This window comes from Sabethes cyaneus, chromosome 3 (genome assembly GCF_943734655.1).
Source record: "Sabethes cyaneus chromosome 3, idSabCyanKW18_F2, whole genome shotgun sequence".
In the NCBI taxonomy this organism is placed as follows: Eukaryota; Metazoa; Arthropoda; class Insecta; order Diptera; family Culicidae; genus Sabethes; species Sabethes cyaneus.
The window spans coordinates 246,662,269-246,679,765 of NC_071355.1; the positions used below are offsets into that span (position 1 = coordinate 246,662,269).

The window sequence follows — 17,497 nt, forward strand, 5'->3', positions numbered from 1 at the left end:
TTTCATTGCTCTAAGAGCCCAACAATTGAATGCAAACCGGAATGGCGTCTAGGTGGAGAACCATGACAGCGGGGAAAGCAATTTCGACGGTGCGATAAACGGAGCTCCAACGAAGTTAGTTATCATGCAGCTAAAGAGTGATAAATCGACCGGGAAAGTTGGCATCAGAGAGGAGCTTATTAAAATGGAACCCGAAAAGCTGACCACTTATCTGCACCGGCTAATTTGGGATTTATGATTCAGATTTATGGGAATTTATCAAGCCGACTTCATTGAAGGACGATCAACGACGGATCAAATATTTACCCTGTGGCAGATCCTGCAAAAAAAAAACCGTGAATGCAGAATTCTCACGCACCATATGTTCGTTGACTACAAAGCTAGGTATGAAACCATCAACCGAAAAGAGCTATGAAAAATCATCGACAAGAACGGATTCTCCAGGAAGCTTGTCAAACTGCTCCAATCTGCGATGGACAGTGCTGTATTCGAATTTTGGGTGGACTGTCGAGTTCATTTGAATCACACAGAGGGCTTCGTCAAGGTGATGGTCTCTCATACCTGCTATTCAACCGCTACAAGGTATTATGAACCCAGAAGTTATCGACACGCGAGGTATGATCTTAAACAAATTCTGTCAATTAATTTGCTTTGCAGATGACATGGATATTATCAGCGCTGACTGAATACACGGACTGGAAACTTGGACAATGCTCGAGGAGGACCTGCGGGCACTCGGAGTTTTCGAGTGACAAATGCACAGAATGGTCTTCGGTGGCATACAAGAGAACAGAATATGGAGACGGAGAATGAACCACAGCTCTATAGCGAACAAATACTGGGTGGCAAAACTGAAAGGATACGAAGAGCAGGGCACGTTGCAAGAATGCCGATAAACTACCAGGCAAAAATGGTGTCCGCTATAAATCCGGTTGCAACCAAGGCGGCCAAGGACGCAGGGGAACAAGATGGTAAGACAAGGTGGAGCGAGATCTGGCGGAGAGCACACGGTGGCGAAGGAACTGGACCCACAACCGAGTGAATTGGAGAAATTTTGTTCAATCAAAGCAGACTTGGTAATCTTGTGACTCCAGAGGTTCCCTAGGGGGGCTCTGTAGTCGCAAGGTTACCGAGTCTGCTTTGACAAGCGAATGGTCATAGGTTCGAATCTTAGTAGAATCAGGCCATTCGATGGCAAAGTGACTTTAGCATGGGTTTATTCCCAGGCCCCTCACCACCCTTCCTTCGTGCTGAATTCTATGTTATCCCGATATGGCCTATTGACAGTGCAAAAATGAGACCCTTATAGTTCAATGCACTGGTTAGCTGTTCCAGGGATGGCTATAATTGGGGACAGCGCTGTCATGTGGAACGAGGTGGGTAAAGTAGAGAAAAAGCATTGAGGGAAGGGTACTCAAATTACACACAAGCACGCATAAAAAAATTCAATAAGCATATCGCTCACTCAATAGCGACTATAGCCAAAATAAATGCAGTGCGGGTTATACAGCAAACACCCGGGCGATATCACAATAGATCAAACCATACTGGCCGCAGTGATGAGTCCATACAGGAAAAAAAAAGAGGTTCCCTATTCTAAGCTTAATTGATCATCAGAAAAAAATCTATCGAAAAATCGTTCAATGTAAAAAGGTAAATAAACTGGTCCTATACACGTCTACTTCCAAGTTTGTGCATATTCTTACCATAGAGGAAACTTAGCTGACTTAGAACTATATCTGAAATCCTTGCAGATGATATTGAGAATTCCTATTTTATTGTAAGTTCTGCCAGCGAACTAGCAAAAAATTACTGGTTATTTTTCAAATTATATCCCGTAGTTACAATGAAAAGCCTGCATTGAAAGGGTGCTAGATAGTTTCCCATTGGCGCGCCTATGGCTTGTTTATAGAATCCACAGTGAAATGTGGAATGTTTTTTTTTTTCATACAAAGCTTAGCTAGTATCAAGTTACTAGTTTATTTCCCAGTTCTTGGAGCAGTAACCAGCTCTTTAGAATAGCTGAGTTTCTATTCACCGGAACGATAAAGAAAAACTGTTGAAAAAAAATATTCAGGCAAAAGAATCTAGGTAAAAATCTAAAAACACATTTTCTGTAAAATGATTCGGCCTATACAAATATTCAAAAAAGATTCATTCCAATAGAATTTCTTGCGACTCTCGAAAGTTAAGTATGTTATACATTATTAATTTTTATAAAATAAACTTAAAGATCCATACCACCAAAACCTCTAGAACCAGAGTCGAAAAAACGTCAGGTCGCAACTTTGTGTGTACTAAGGTTACAAAGGCAAAGACAATCAAAACGAGCAGCTATTTTAAAAGAAACTATACAATTCGAACGAACGCTATCGTCCACAGAAAACTCAACGTACGGAAAATCACACGAAACCAAGATAGCAATTACCGCAGAACGCTATCGTGCCACGGTGAACAAAAGAAGCAGCTGTGGCTGGGTTGAAAATTCACCGCTTGATATTAAAGAAAAAAAAATACTTGTATCAAGATCCCTCAAAAAAGCACCATTCTTCTTCGGTTGAAATAATTAATCATTGTCTGCTTCCTTCTTCAACCTTCTCCAGCCAAGTTAATTCAGTTCGTAAAACTGCCCAAATTAGATAAGGTTTTGGTTCCGTTCCACGGCCGGCCCGGCGACGGCAACCGGATCTGTAAGTCACCACGAAACAATTTGAAATTTTGACCATAAACAAATTGAGCTCCCCACAAGCAGTAATGCATTACTAGAAAAATAACCTTTGTAGTGAACAGTATAAACACATCGTTGGAGATCCCCCCCATGAGAAAGCAAAATACAGCACAAAGTGCGAGGACCACTAATTATTGGCTACTACATCGAAATTCTGCGGTTAGAGACCCGAGAAGGAAGGACAGCGCGCAGTGCGAGTGCGCAAAGGCCGAAAGGTTTCCATTATTTGCCAAACAGCAGTGAAAAGTAAAACTTTAATGCATTTTTCGCTAAAGCGCTTCAATGGATCGCAGATCCGTGGGAAGCAGGGGGGGAGGGGGCTAGGCGACGGGATCAAAATTGCTCGGTACGTAAACGAGGCAGGAAAAACTATCGCTAAAAGCCGATAATTGGTATGCATTACGCAGAATTGATGCCCGGAGGTGCTTCTGTTCACCATCCGTGCAGCATACCGTTTGAATTTATTGGATTGTTTATAGCCATTCGGTTTGCAGCACCCCGCCCTTTGCTACCACCGCCAGCATTGGATGGTAGCAACAGCATCCAAGGAAACAACAACCGCAATCGAACAAAAAAAAAACACACAAAGGTTATGTGGGAGCATCCTCCCACGGTAAGCAAACAAACCATCCGCTGATCCGTTGTTGGGGAACGCGTTCGAACAGTTTGTTGAGATGACATGTCATTCGAAGATTAAAGACGATGAGAGAATTGTTGCAACAGCAGTAACGAGATCACAGAAATCCCTTTCGTTTCATTTCTGATCAATCAAATAACGGAAAGAGGTTCTGAAAATATCCTGATACATAAACAACGGCTGTCACTGACGAGTCAACACAAACGCACGTTTGTTGCCAGACAATGCCGAGTCAATGAAAATATTTACCACTTCCATGCCGTTACAATTGTGTGCCTTTCACAGACTGGCGCGGAGAATCACGTCGCACCTGGCATACACGTTCAGTTGCTTCAGAGCCGGCACGTCCTTCCGGGCAGGACGAAAAAGGCAAGGCCCAACAACTCAAACACAATTATCTGAATCGTTTAGCCGCCGTGCCGGAACCCCAGCCCGCAACCCGTCTGCCACTTAGAACTAACTTGGCGGCTCCACTTCAGTCAGTGGTTTTTCTTTTCTCGGCAGGCAGGACTTCGGTAGAACAGTCCAGCGTCTTCGAGACTAATCTCAAATAATTGAGTGGGATTTTGCGTCGTTTTACCTAATCTACCCAGAAGATTTTCTGCCTTGGTGGTTAGCCTTGGTTCGCCTTTGGGGACAAAACAAACATACATAGCACCGTTGCCACTTGCCGGCCGTAAGCTTAGGTCTTTAAATTGATGAGATGGAATTCCGTTGGTCAAACATACCTAAAATGAAACAGAAAAAAATGTTGCTTTAAAAAAGTTACATTCACTTGTTTATTTATTTGCGGTAAAACATGTATTTTAAAAAGTGCTTAATAGAAAAAATGTTGGGAATATATTAGCACCGAGGACAGCAGAAAAACGAATGTCTAAATTTGCAACAAACCACAAATAGACAGTTGCGACAGAATAATTTGCCGGAGATTCGATAAAATCGATTTGCGGAACCTGCCTGTCGGTTAAAAGTACGTTTGTTACGGTGCACAAAGGGGGAATAGCTGGTAGAATTTTATTTTTCAAACTATCATAAGACTATTTGAATTAAATAAAAAAGTTTTGATACTATGCTGTTAAGTGTGTCTAGAAAATATACTTGAGGAGTTAACAGAAAAGAAAACTTCAGCCGTACCGCAAGGTAGTAACCTGGAGCCTCAACTTTTGTTAATTTATATTAATGACATCATCTGAAAAAGCTCTTTTAGTATCCCAAGTTTCCAAAACTCAATATTCCACTGTGCGTGCTGCGTGCCTGCATGGAGAATTCAAACAATTCCATTTCTAGCTTCGAACAGCACCGGCGTTGTGGGACACCAAAAGCCACGTTAGTTCGATCGATCGTTTTAGATACCGGTATTTTAGCAAGCACCCAGCTTTGTCTGTCTGTCTGTCGAAAGGAAACTTTTCGGAAGCAATCCACAACGGCACACAGGAAGGGAGTAGTTTCCACATTTCCACAGTATTGACAGTTTGATGCAATACCGTCAGAATGGAAATAAAGACTAAATAACCAAAGGGAGATAACGAATGATATTTTGTGGGTTTGGAACGATTATTTCGAAAAGTTAAGGTGAGGTGTAGCAATGTTCGATTGCCACATTTTAGATTTTACGATAAAACCAACAGAGAAAATCATCGATTTTCCGGAAGCACGTCTAGTTGAATAACAAAAGAGAGTCGACCTTGCCGTCATGCTCTATCCTGCGAGCCTGAAATCGTCTAGTAGGTAAATCTAACCGGTTTTGAGAAACCAAATTAACCTAGCGAAACGCCACCCCGCACCGCATCACGCTTTACATTCGATCTTTACAAATTGACTAACATCAGTTTCCGTGTCGTTGTTGTCGTTACGCACTAACACGGCTGACACGCGGTGAGGGTCAAGAAAAATCGATCACGCCCCGTTGCGTGCTAGCGGACGGTAGCAGCTGGTGCAGCAGTGGTAGTGATGGTGGTAGGGCGGTCAGTTAGTCAGTCAGTCAGTCAGTCACTCAGCGAGACAGTCATCGACAGACAAGTGGACAGACATATGCCAATCGGCACCTGGCTGGGCTAGGTAAGGTCACGAAAGTGATCCGGCTGGCAGATACAGAAAAAGACCTGCTCAGTTCGTTTGTCAGTTTGATTAAAAATCAGACTGACTGTAAGGAATATGATGGAGGAATAAAAGTAAAAGCTTTTAAAAAAGAAAATATGTTCTTTCAGTTAAAGCAGTTAAACTACAACAGAAGAGCAATCAACAAGGAAATGGAAATTACTGCAAAACTAACGATATGACTGACATAACGATAGAATACAGGAAAGTTGGGAAATTTAAAAAAAATTAAGAGTACAAGAAACTTTAATAATATAAGAAAGTTGAAGAAAAGTATCAACAATAGAAGGACATGCAGAATATTGAAGAAAGAAAACGAGAAAAACTATAAGATTAGAGAATACAAAACCTTACAAAACTCAATAAATTAGAGCATAGCATAAAATTGGACACTGCAAGAAAGATAACTGACATAAAAGAAAAGAACGGCATACAATAGTGAATTGATTCCAAAATTTTCGTAAAAAGTTTTAAAATTCGTATGAAAAAGCCGTGTTAAGTACTACTGAAGTAGTATAGTAAAATAAAATTAGAGTAAAAAATTAGACCATGGCAAAGAATTTTAGAAAAGCAGGCATATTGAGGTTAAAGAGAAATGCAGAGCAGAACACAAATGGAAAAATGAAAAGAGAAAAGAATGGAAATGAATAGAATGAAAATCAAAAATAGAAAGTGCAAAAGAAACATTGAAAATAGAAAACAAATTTAGAAGTATAAAATAAAATGAAAAGAGCAAAGAGAGCGCAAAAAGAGTAAGAGAAAATATCAGCACTTGTCGCTTGAGAAGCAGTAGTAGTAGAGACTAAGGAGATATGCATACATTCTATAGAAAGAGTAGAGTAGAGAGTAAAGAGCTAATAGAGTAGAGAACAAAAGAGTAGAGTAGACAACAAAAATAATATAGTAGAGAGCAAGAAAATACTAGAGTAAATAGCAAAAACAGCGGACAGTAGTGAGCATAAAAAGTAGAGAACAATCGAGTAGAGAGCAAAAAAAACTAGAGACTAAGACGCAAATCTGCGGAAATCTCCGTAAATCTACGAAGAGAGAGCGAGGAATAGAAAGAGAGAGAAGAAGAGAATAAAAAATAGAAAGCAGAGAATAAAGAATAGAAAACAAACAGTAAAAAGTAAAAAGCAGAGTAAATATTAACAAACAGCAAACAGAGGAACAAAAATAATTTAGAGAGAGAGAGAACAGAATGGGAGCAGTAATAAAGCAACTTACAGTAAAATTACTAGAGAAAGAGCAAAAATAGAGACAGCAGCGAACAAAAAACAGAGAAAACTAAGAACAGTGAGAATAAAATAAAGAAAGAAATGAACAAATAGAAATTCTAAAGAGAAAGAGAGTTCCCTCTCTCTCTGAGACAAAAAAAAGTATAGAGAAACCAGGGTAATAAAATAATGGAGATAGAAAACAACATAGAAAAAGTAGGCAACGAGAGACAAGAGAGAAAGTGAATAAAGAGAAAGGTACACTCAAAATATTCCGCACATTTACCAATGATAAATTTCCATATGAAATTCGAGATGATTGTTCCATATGAAATTCCAGTGACAGTGGCATATAAAAAATAGGTAGAATACAGTGTAGAGAGGAAAAGAAAACTACGTTACAATAATATACCGCAGATAGAAAACAGTGTGCCAAAAAAAAGAGTCTGGAGAAAAAACGGTGCTGAGAGAAAACAGCACGGAACAGTGATAAAAGTGATCGTGAGTATGTTTGTATGTTACGCCATAATTCAAGAACGCCTTTACAGTTTTCCACCAAACTTGGCATACATATTCCTTGGCATAAAGGAATCAGCACTTGGGAGTAGACAAAAAGGTGGGCGGTCCCTAGCAAAGGGGGAAAGGTCCAAATAAGCAAAAGGGATTGCGTTTCTCTTGCATTTGGATCGATAACAGTTGTGTGGCTAGCAGACAAGAAGGGGAGACTGACTAGGATTAGATTACCTAATATAACGGGCGGCAGTAGTTTTGTTAGTAAAACATTCGTGTACCAACCGAAAGAATGTGGGTGCGAACCCCACCTGCCATTGCATCGATATATTTTTGGTCTATATGGAAATTTGCAGTTCATCCAATTAATTATTCTTCGCATCAGACACTTCCTCCCTTTCCAAAAGAATATACGTCATGACCGCGTATAGCCATATACAAGTATATAGGAAAGAGGTGAATGTAAGTTGAGAAACATTATTGCGAGGTCTAATTTTTTCACACACGCGTACTCAATCTAACGCTCTTATTTATTCATGCACTGCGACGAGTTTTTGCGAGTGTGTATTTAGCTAACAGCCACGGTTGTCGCTCTCGTTCGTCACTACACCTCGAGCTGCATATACCGATCACGCGCGAGAGCTCGTACTCCCGCCCGTGAGCAGAATCGACGCCGAAGATGAAGAAAAAAAGAAAAAGTGATGCAAAATCTGTATCGCAATGCGCCACTAGCCCTCACGGGCAGCTGATTGGTCATGAGTTGTTTGACTCGCAAGTGGGCTATGCAAAATGACGATATGAAGCTACGCGTCCGCGAGTGTGTAGGTAGCGGAATATCTGCACACAGCAACGGCGACTGTTTGTCTTACGCTTCCGTAAGTAGCGTAAGCGTTGAATGCTATGCTTTCTTCATAAAGCTTGCCCTACATGTTCCTTGATATAAGAGAATCATACACATGTGGACGAGGTCCAAATGAGAAAAAAGACTTGGTCCTACATTAAGCGAATTGGCGGCCAAAGGGGGAACTAAAAAGGACGGGAATAGGGTGGCCTTTGACAAAGAAGATGTTTAAATAATCAAAAAGGGCTTTGTCTCGCATTAGAGAGATTTCCGAAAAGAAGACGGGAGAAGCTGCCCTTGTCAGTAAAGACGTTCAGACGTTTGTTTCTTGCATTTAGAGACTTCCGTTACAACAACAGCTGTACATGTGGCTCAGAGACAAAGGGATCTCGAGGAAGATCGGGCACTCAGCTAGTATGGAATATTCCCTACACTCAAAATAATCCACACGTCCTTTCCACGTGAAAAATCACGTAAATTTCTCTATAGGGATTTACGTGACTTTCAGCTGATTGTTATTGGAAAAAATAATAACATCTATCTGATTTTCACGTTAACGCATTAGTATGCGTGCGTACTACCTGAAAATCACGTAAATAGTACAGGAAAAGCTGGATGGAAAATATTCACATAACTTTTCAGATAACTTCGACGTGAAATATATTTTGAGTGTAGGAATACTATTGAAATAAACGACAGAGAGAAAATTAACATTAGCATAAGCATAAGCATAGAATACCGCCCGTGTGGTGCTACTCCGTTATTGACCAGGACCGATGAAAATTGCAAAAAGATGGCTGGAAAAAGCATACTTGGGACAGCGCGCTATTCCTCATTGTGCAACTTTATCAGGTCCCTGCATGCTGATCAATACCGACGCCGGCCACGTCCGAATGCGGGTCCTGGTGGGATGGGAAGGAATGTTAGTCCAATAGTTGTTGCTACTAAAAACCAGGGAATCCTCTGCATCTTCACAAGTATTTCGGGAAAGAAATTGTTGTTAGTAGATGGGGGAAGCTAGTTGGACCCTAAGTTTATAAGCATTTCCTCTTACATCAAGAGGAAATTAAGAATAAAATAAAAATTATATGGGACATGCAAGATGACTTGGAAATAAAAGGCAAGTAAAGAAAAAAATGGATTTTGGTATAGGAAAGAAATTGAAAATATAACTAGAAACTGATACAAAGTATCACTGAAAAAAATATCCATAAACATATTAGAAAAAAAATCCGACTAAAAGAGCAAAGGGGAGAAAATAATAAGGAACACTGCAAACACTAAGAAGAAAAATTTGTTAATAAAATGAAAGAAAAGTAAGGACAGTATCAAGAGATCGGAGTAAAACATGCCAAGAGAAAAAAACAGTTCCGAGCACAAAACAACGCAGCAATCAATCAGTGTAGAGAAGAATCCACGCAAATGTGAAAACAGTATAGAGAAAAGATACTGTAAACAAAGGAGAAAAAGGAAAACAAAAAGAATGAAAGTCGAAATCGAAGAAAAATAGAAGAGTAAATGTAAAAGTGGGGAATAAAAAAAAGGAAAATTAAGAACGGGAGTCTAATTGAAAACAATAGGAAGGTAAAGAATGGAATAGATTTGGGAATAGGAAAGAAATTAAACATATAAATGGGAGCTGAGAAAACAAGTGAAAATGGGAAGTGTCACAGAAAAAATAACAGGAAAAAACTAGGATTCAAAGCTACATCACTGTCTAAATAGTTACCTAAATGTACCGACAAATTCCATGACAGCATCAAAGTTGAGCACAGCTCTTTGCACCATGATTAGGAATGCAGCCTGATCTACGGTGTACCGGTGGTAAGCGCTAAAACATATGCAGTGGCAAAAAACTGCAAGATAAAACGACCGAACCGTTCGTTCGGAAGATAAATCCTCCCTGTCTGTGAAAGGAAACTTGAGCTGCAGTTGAACGCAAAACGGCGATCGAACCTGAACGCTGAAAGGCCATAGCCGGGGCAGCGCAACCACCGTGTCCTATTACCCGATAATCAATGTAATCACTTTCTATCGGAGGAAAACTGTACTGCACACTGACCGACGCCGTTGAGTGAGTGAATACGATGCGAAGCATCTCAAACAACCACCCGGTCGCGGTCGGGTTGCACGCTTCAATCGGTAATCAACCTTGGCTCGGAAGAGACTGTCCAACAACCGTCGACTAGTCTGCATACTCTCTCTCTATCGAAAGGGTACACCAAGAGAAAAATGTGACCTAATCAATTGGTTGACTTCAGACTACGAACACGCAAAATTGGTTTTGCTTTCAGGAAAAAAAAAATCTGTTGCCAACTTGCAGTTCCAATCACTGCGGATTAGACAGTCAAAAAACCTATAGTGGCCGTTCGTTTGATGACTCTGCTTTGAGCTGTGAGTGGTTTGGGTGACCATCGAACGAAGGTTAGTCAGCGAATTTAGAGCAAGAATGCTCCCGATAATAACGAGCTTGTTAGCGTAGACGTGAATTGAAACATACCGAAGAAACGGAATATTTGCTTCCACATTATGGTTCGCTAAGAGCGAAAAAAAAATCTTAACGTAGTGGTCCCTAGTAGTTAAAAAACCAATCGAAAGGTAAGATTACCGCCTCCGTAAAAGATACAAAACGATAGTTGATATTACATCTTTCCACCCACGTTGCTCATCAATCAGGCTTCCTCAACTCAGAACCAGGAAAGAGAAAAAAACACGACAATAATCACCTCCCATTCCGAATTCCTCCAGCGTATGATTGTTTTGATATCATGTGTAAACCCCGACAGTTCGTGTCCCATTTCTATTCCCGAGTTTCCGCTCCTACCAGTCAGTCAGTCCTGTTTGCCGGTTCGGTAACTCACGATTTCGAGTGATTGAATAGTTAGTTCATCAGTCAGAGCCGCCACCATACCTAAATTTATGGCATTCTTATTTTATTTTTTTGTTACACACCACGCAAACTGGTGGGTGAACGGATATGGCTGGGGAGAGGTTTGCAGGAGCTTCGGAAAACCGAGCATACAGAAATTTATTTTCGTCACGATCGATTCGATTCCTCGGAAAACAAGCAACTGCTCAAGACAGTTATGTAGGTACGGCCGGCTTGGTGCAGATGATGGAGGACGGTTTTTGTGCCTTCTCCGCCTCCTCGTAGGCCCCATCAATGGATGGGGTTTGTCTAATCTGCGGAAAGAGTGCTACAAAGTTGTTATTTCAATGGAAGCAGGAAAAAAGCAGCTACAAGCCAAAGAGCAAACTTCACCAGCAGTTCCAGCCGATTCACGACTTTGGCGCGCTCTGCGGAATATCAATGAAATAAAGGCCGAATCTGGCTCATGTGGTGGTGGGGTAACGAAGTGGCCAGCAATCAGAGCCGCCCCATACCCTAGACACGAACGCTGAAATAATTCTGATACAATTTCAGCAGACAACGTTCGGTTTGAACGACTAATTCTGACGTCATTGACATCGGAAGAAACGTGAAAAAAAAAACGGAAGAAAACATCGGTGATTAAAAACAGCTTACAGACAGACGCAGGGGCATGGAATCGTTGGGAGTCAACACCTTGACAGTGTCGTTCTCACCAGCAACGGCCGCAGCCCTGTCTTACTGTCTGGTGGCGACGGTAGGCGCGTCAATGTGTGTGCTCGATCAGCAACAACACCAGCCGATTGTCGGCTGCCGGTAGTGCCAATTCGCAGAATTCCGTCGACAAAGACAAATCGGCAATAAGCGGCACCGACCGTGTGGCGTTGGGTTTGTGAAGGATTTGGACCACATTTACGGGTTGCTGTTGCGTTTTGCTTCGAGCGGATTGGTGATGGGCAAAATTTGGCGAGGTCTGCTTTCATCGTCTCCGCTCTGGATGATAAACGATCGATTTTTCTGAGTAGTGTGTTCATCGATGTTGGGGTTTTGCTAAAGACAAAAAAAAACTATTTGTTGAACAGCTATCAGCGGCTCTTTGGGAAAATCAACAAACTGCTGAAAGCAAAGCACATAAATAACGAAATTCTGATTGAGTTTGGGATATGAACAGATACAGAAGAATTTTGCTGTGAGGCAAAAACTTGATGATCATTGTCTTTTTGTTCTTAATTCTTCTATTAGCGAATACAAAAATATGTGCTAAGATTTCTTCTAAGAAGATTAATTTGCGAGCAATGCAACAAAGATGCTCAAAGTTGTCGAAGATCTCCAACAATCTTTGTTATATTGTTATCAAATTTCTAACTTTAATTGCAATTAAATTGCAATCCAAGGGAATTTATATCTATATGAAGATAAAATAATTGAAAATTTACAAACTTCGCCTACAAACTACAATGTCCTTATATAGAACAGAAGTTTTAAAAAATCTGCCTTGATTATGTTTATCATGAAAACTGCTTGATTTGGCACAGTAAATCATTTACTTCAAAGCTTTCTAAAGATGAGAGATTGGAACGTCAGCCCTTATAAAGGTTTTGCAAATAAAATGAAAAGTAACTATTGGAAGTTTTTTCAGCTGTAGTTTTGCTGAAAATAAATTAGGGGGTTGGCTGTTCAGTCTTTAAAGCAAGCAGATGATTTGTTATCCTTTAAGCGAACGTTTCGATCTTTGGTTTAGATCTTCTTCAGGGCTTCTATTATATAGGATTAATTAGTTTATTGGTGCTTCATTTAAAGACTGAACAGCCAACCCCCTAATTTATTTTCAGTAATGCCATAATTTATGGTCACAAAACGAACACCTAAGCATGGTTAGTGATCCTGACTTTGGAGCAGCTAAATATTTAGCGTCCCAGATGACCAAGCGTCCCGAAAAGCGTCCCGCATCGATTAAATTGATGAAACACGCCCGCCTACACACACACACACACACACACACACACACACACACACACACACACACACACACACACACACACACACACACACACACACACACACACACACACACACACACACACACACACACACACACACACACACACACACACACACACACACACACACACACACACACACACACACACACACACACACACACACACACACACACACACACACACACACACACACACACACACACACACACACACACACACACACACACACACACACACACACACACACACACACACACACACACACACACACACACACACACACACACACACACACACACACACACACACACACACACACACACACACACACACACACACACACACACACACACACACACACACACACACACACACACACACACACACACACACACACACACACACACACACACACACACACACATTCTTTTGGTTACTTTTTCCTTACATTTTTTGCCTATTTTCGCTCCTTTTAATTTTTCTCTTGCACAATTTTTGGTTACTTTTTGTCCCACTTTTGTTTTTTCCCTTCGAATCGCTGTTTGCTATCTTTAATTTTTCTTTGCACTTCTTGGTACTGGTTTTTCTCTTGTATTTTTGGCTCTTCATCCTTTCTTTTGATGTGTTTTTCTTCCTTTTGTCTAATAGCGGACTCATATTTGATCTCTTTTGACTTCTTTTTTCTCTTTTTTATGTATTTTTCATTTCTTACTTTTGTTCTGTTATTCGCATTTTTTTTTTCAACTCTCTTTTTGTGTCTGTTTTCTCTGTTATTAACTCACTCTTTATGGATTTATTTCTTTTTGGTCTGTATGTTCCTTCTTTTTAGTCTTTTTCAATCTCTATCTATCTTTCTGGTATCTTTTTTCCTCTCTTCAGTCTCTTTTTTTCTCTTTTTGATCTCTTTTGGCATCCTTTTTTCCTATTGTTCGATTCTTTTTTCTCTTTCTAGACGCTTTTTTGTCTCTTTTACATAAATTTTCGCGTTTTGGTTTCCTTTTCTCTTTTTAGCACCTTTTCTCTCATATCGGTTTCTCTGAGAGCGATATTTCTCTCTTTTTTATCTCTTTTTCTACGCTTTTTCTTCTATTTTGGACCTCTTTTTTTCGATCTTCAGCCAAATTGGCATTTTTAGCTGAGTAACTTTGAATCTATTTGAAGCCACTGAAAAAATGTGTGCTAACCGGCATGGTCCGATCACTTTGACTCAATTTTGGTTAATTTGACAGTACCGTGTAAGCCGAGCAAAATTTGACTAAGTTGTAAATGGGACATTTGTAGAACTAGTTATTTTCTACAATTTTGCTGAATAAAATTTTGCTATATCTTTTGTAATTACGGTACTACAATGCTAGTACCTCATTAGCAACTAAGTTAATGTTCAATGTTACTAATGAGGTACTAGCATTGTAGCACCGTAACTAAGAAGGATACAGCTGAACTTTTTTCAGCAAATATGTAGAAAATATCTAATTTTACAAAAGTCCCATACATAACTTTGTTAAATTTTGCTCGGCTGAAACGGTACCATCAAATGAACCAAAATTGAGTCAACGTGATCGGACCATCCCTGGTGCTAACCTGTTGTTCCTCCAGGAGCTCCGAATTCACCTGACTTAGATTACCTCGAATCCAACTTTTTCGTTTGTTGCTTTCTACAATAAAGACTAGATCGACCACTTTCAACGACTCCTGTTCCTCGAACCACTTCGTTCCCTGATTCATCGTCTAGCGCCTTTATCGCCTACTCCGCGGACCCCACCACCCGCTCCCACATGCCGCCCATGTGCAGCGCCGCTAGCGGATTAAAGTGCCCCGTAGTTTGGGCCGCGTCAAGTTCCTCAGGAATGGTCAAACGCTTCAAGGTATTTTCAAATTGGATACCCGTCCCCATGATGAAGTCTCGAAGCGGCCATCGATTTGTTTCGTATTTTTCTCGAGCATCTCGTGAGCTTTTTAGTCCTCAACAGTAGTTATTTGAAATCGCCGTCTTCATCATGGACTTTTTGGAGTTTCTCCACATGCTCCTTTCCTAGGTTTTCCACCTTCGCATTCCACTTTTTACCTCCCCCAGACGTTCCTTCACCGGTATTGGCGGGTCTCTTCGAGTTTGGTTGCTTTTATCGTGCCAACGCTTCTTCCATTCATTTAGTTAGAACCTCCATTTCCAGCTCCTGCTCCATCCGATTCTGTTTCTCCTGCATCGCTTTCGGCTTTTTCTGCAGAAATGTTTAATGATCGGCGGATTAGATGCTGAAATCATTAACACACTTCTTTGAGCGACTTAACTTCTTCCTTTGGCATCGGAAATCCCGACGCAACGGGTATGATGTCACTTTTGGCATCCGTCGCAGACGCTGATCATGTTATTTTCGCTAGAAGCTTCCAGGTAGTAGAACTAAATGGGGAGAAAATCATTCTTTGCTCATATTGCGGTGGCCCGTTTTAGATTGCTTTTTTTCTAGAAAGGGAGGAAGTGTCTCATGCGAAGAATGATTAATGTTTTACTCACTAAACTACTGTCGCCCTTTATACTCGGGTGCTAACTGCCAACTGGAAGAGCGCGGATGCGAGCGCCACCTGCCATTGCACAACCCGATATATTTTTGGTTTATTTCCAAACTGCAACTACTTATATTGATATTCCAGTTTATCCAATTAATCATCCAGTTTATCCAATTAATCATTCTTTCCAAAAATTGCTTTTTTTGTTATTTATTCCTTCATTTTTCGTTTACTCTTTAGTCATTTTATAGTTTCAAGTTTTTAGTTATTTTTACGGTTGTCCTCTGTTGTTTTCTATTTTATGTTTCAGCATGAGGAGAGGGTAATGCAGGCCCTGAGAGTAAACTGCGGAAGCCCGAACAACACCATGATCAAAAAGTAGTAACAAAGTCGCTTTCGATTTTATCTTTCTTTTGGTAGACTTTCGCATAGACGACAATGAAAGCAATGAACAGGACGCTCGTTGCATTTAGTTGCTATGAAAATGCTTTCGTTTGTTTTTGTGAACAAACAAAGAGTCTAAAACTTATAAAATTAATCAAAATAACGACCATCTAGTAACATTGAAATTCCGACCAATGATGAGCTCGTAAAATAGGAAAAAAAAACACATTAAAACACAAATCAATCCGATCATCACAATCGAACACAACTTAATTAACTCCATCAATGATGATCACAGACCAGGGGACTGGATTGTTGTACACCTACTGTATACTGTATTGTTAGCTACCGCAATGCAGCAGAATTTCGGCAATTTCGAAGAAGGAAATCGATCGGAATCAATCACCCAAAAGCAACTTTCGAAGGCAGCAGCAGCAACCTTCGGAAGGACACAAATCGGATTGTGCTTTGCGACCGCCACCGCACCGGGCAGCAGCAATTAGCCGCAGCAGCAGGCAGGCAGGCAGGCAAGTGATTGTCAAATTTGCCTTTCTATCAGTTTCCGAACTAACTTTGAAGGTTCTACACAACGGCTTGGACGCGGCATCAGCCGGCCGGGCCAGGCCGGTTGATGACATTCTGGCGATGTTCGCTCTCGCTTGAAGTTCAAATCAAAATTAAATTACTTATCATTAGCGTTCGGTCGGCCGGCAGGTCTGGGGCTGGGAGACGGGGCACGCAATGAGATTCACCGAAGAAGCGCGCTTCTCGGACTTCGGACCATTTCAAACATTTCTTCTTCCCATTTCATCTCATCTCGTCTCAAGCAGGCAGGCAGGCAGGCAAGGTGTCCGGTGATGAGTTCACATTACAGATGACGGATGAACTAAGCCGGACGGACGACGATGATGTATGGATATTTTTTCGGTATTGTTGATACCGCTTTTCGGTTGTTTGGTGTGAGTGTGTGTTCGCTGATGAGATTTCTCATGTGGGAAGAGGCTGCGATAAAAGGAGTATCTTCTAGATATACGCGCGTAGGTATGTGAAGGAAAAAAAATGCTGAAGAGGTTGAGAGTGCTTTGCTTGATTTTTAGAATTTTGGGTTTATTTATTCCGTTTTCTTCGTATGATTTCTGAAGAAATCTCAGCAAACGAAATGATGTGATGGATTCTAAACATGATTGATGTGTAGAGGGTCGGCTCAACTGAGGGAGCCGACGGCTGCTACTCTCACCGGACGGAAACGAGGCCAGGTGGCATTATTGTGAAGGTAGACTGTTATCGGTGCCTGTGCCTGTGCTGCGCTAGTGTTGGTAAGATAGTTTAGGAATTTAATCATTTCGAAGCGTGAGCCGGAAATGACAAATTCCTTCATAAAGTAGTCATAGCGAGCAGCGATCAAATGAATGACCCGATAGGTGATTATTCGTTCGTACTTCGAAAGCGTACGGGAAACACTTTATTCTTCACTGGTGCTATGGCCATCGAGCCGCACATGAGTATAATGGCCAGTGAATGACTCTATAATACGGGAAACGAAACTGAAGTCGGGAATAGGTTTATTCAACTTTCGAATTAAGCTACCTTTTTTAAATCAAATTCTAAAACGAAAACGAATTTTTTTCTTTTTCAAAAGGATTATAAAACGAATGTGTTTCGAAGTTCTAGAAACGGCAACCACAATCCCGCTAACAATGTTGCGC

General features: G+C 40.8%; 1 protein-coding gene across 1 annotated transcript in view; it reads right to left on the reverse strand.

Moving 5' to 3' along the window:
* Positions 1–15,046: 15,046 nt before the first annotated feature.
* The window catches only part of LOC128741023 (inhibitor of growth protein 1 homolog), a 51,044-nt gene continuing 48,593 nt past the window's right edge, over positions 15,047–17,497 (reverse strand). Inside the window, exon 2 of the mRNA XM_053836598.1 lies at positions 15,047–15,121. Coding sequence (XP_053692573.1) covers positions 15,047–15,121 — 75 coding nt within the window. The remainder of the gene's footprint in view (positions 15,122–17,497) is intronic.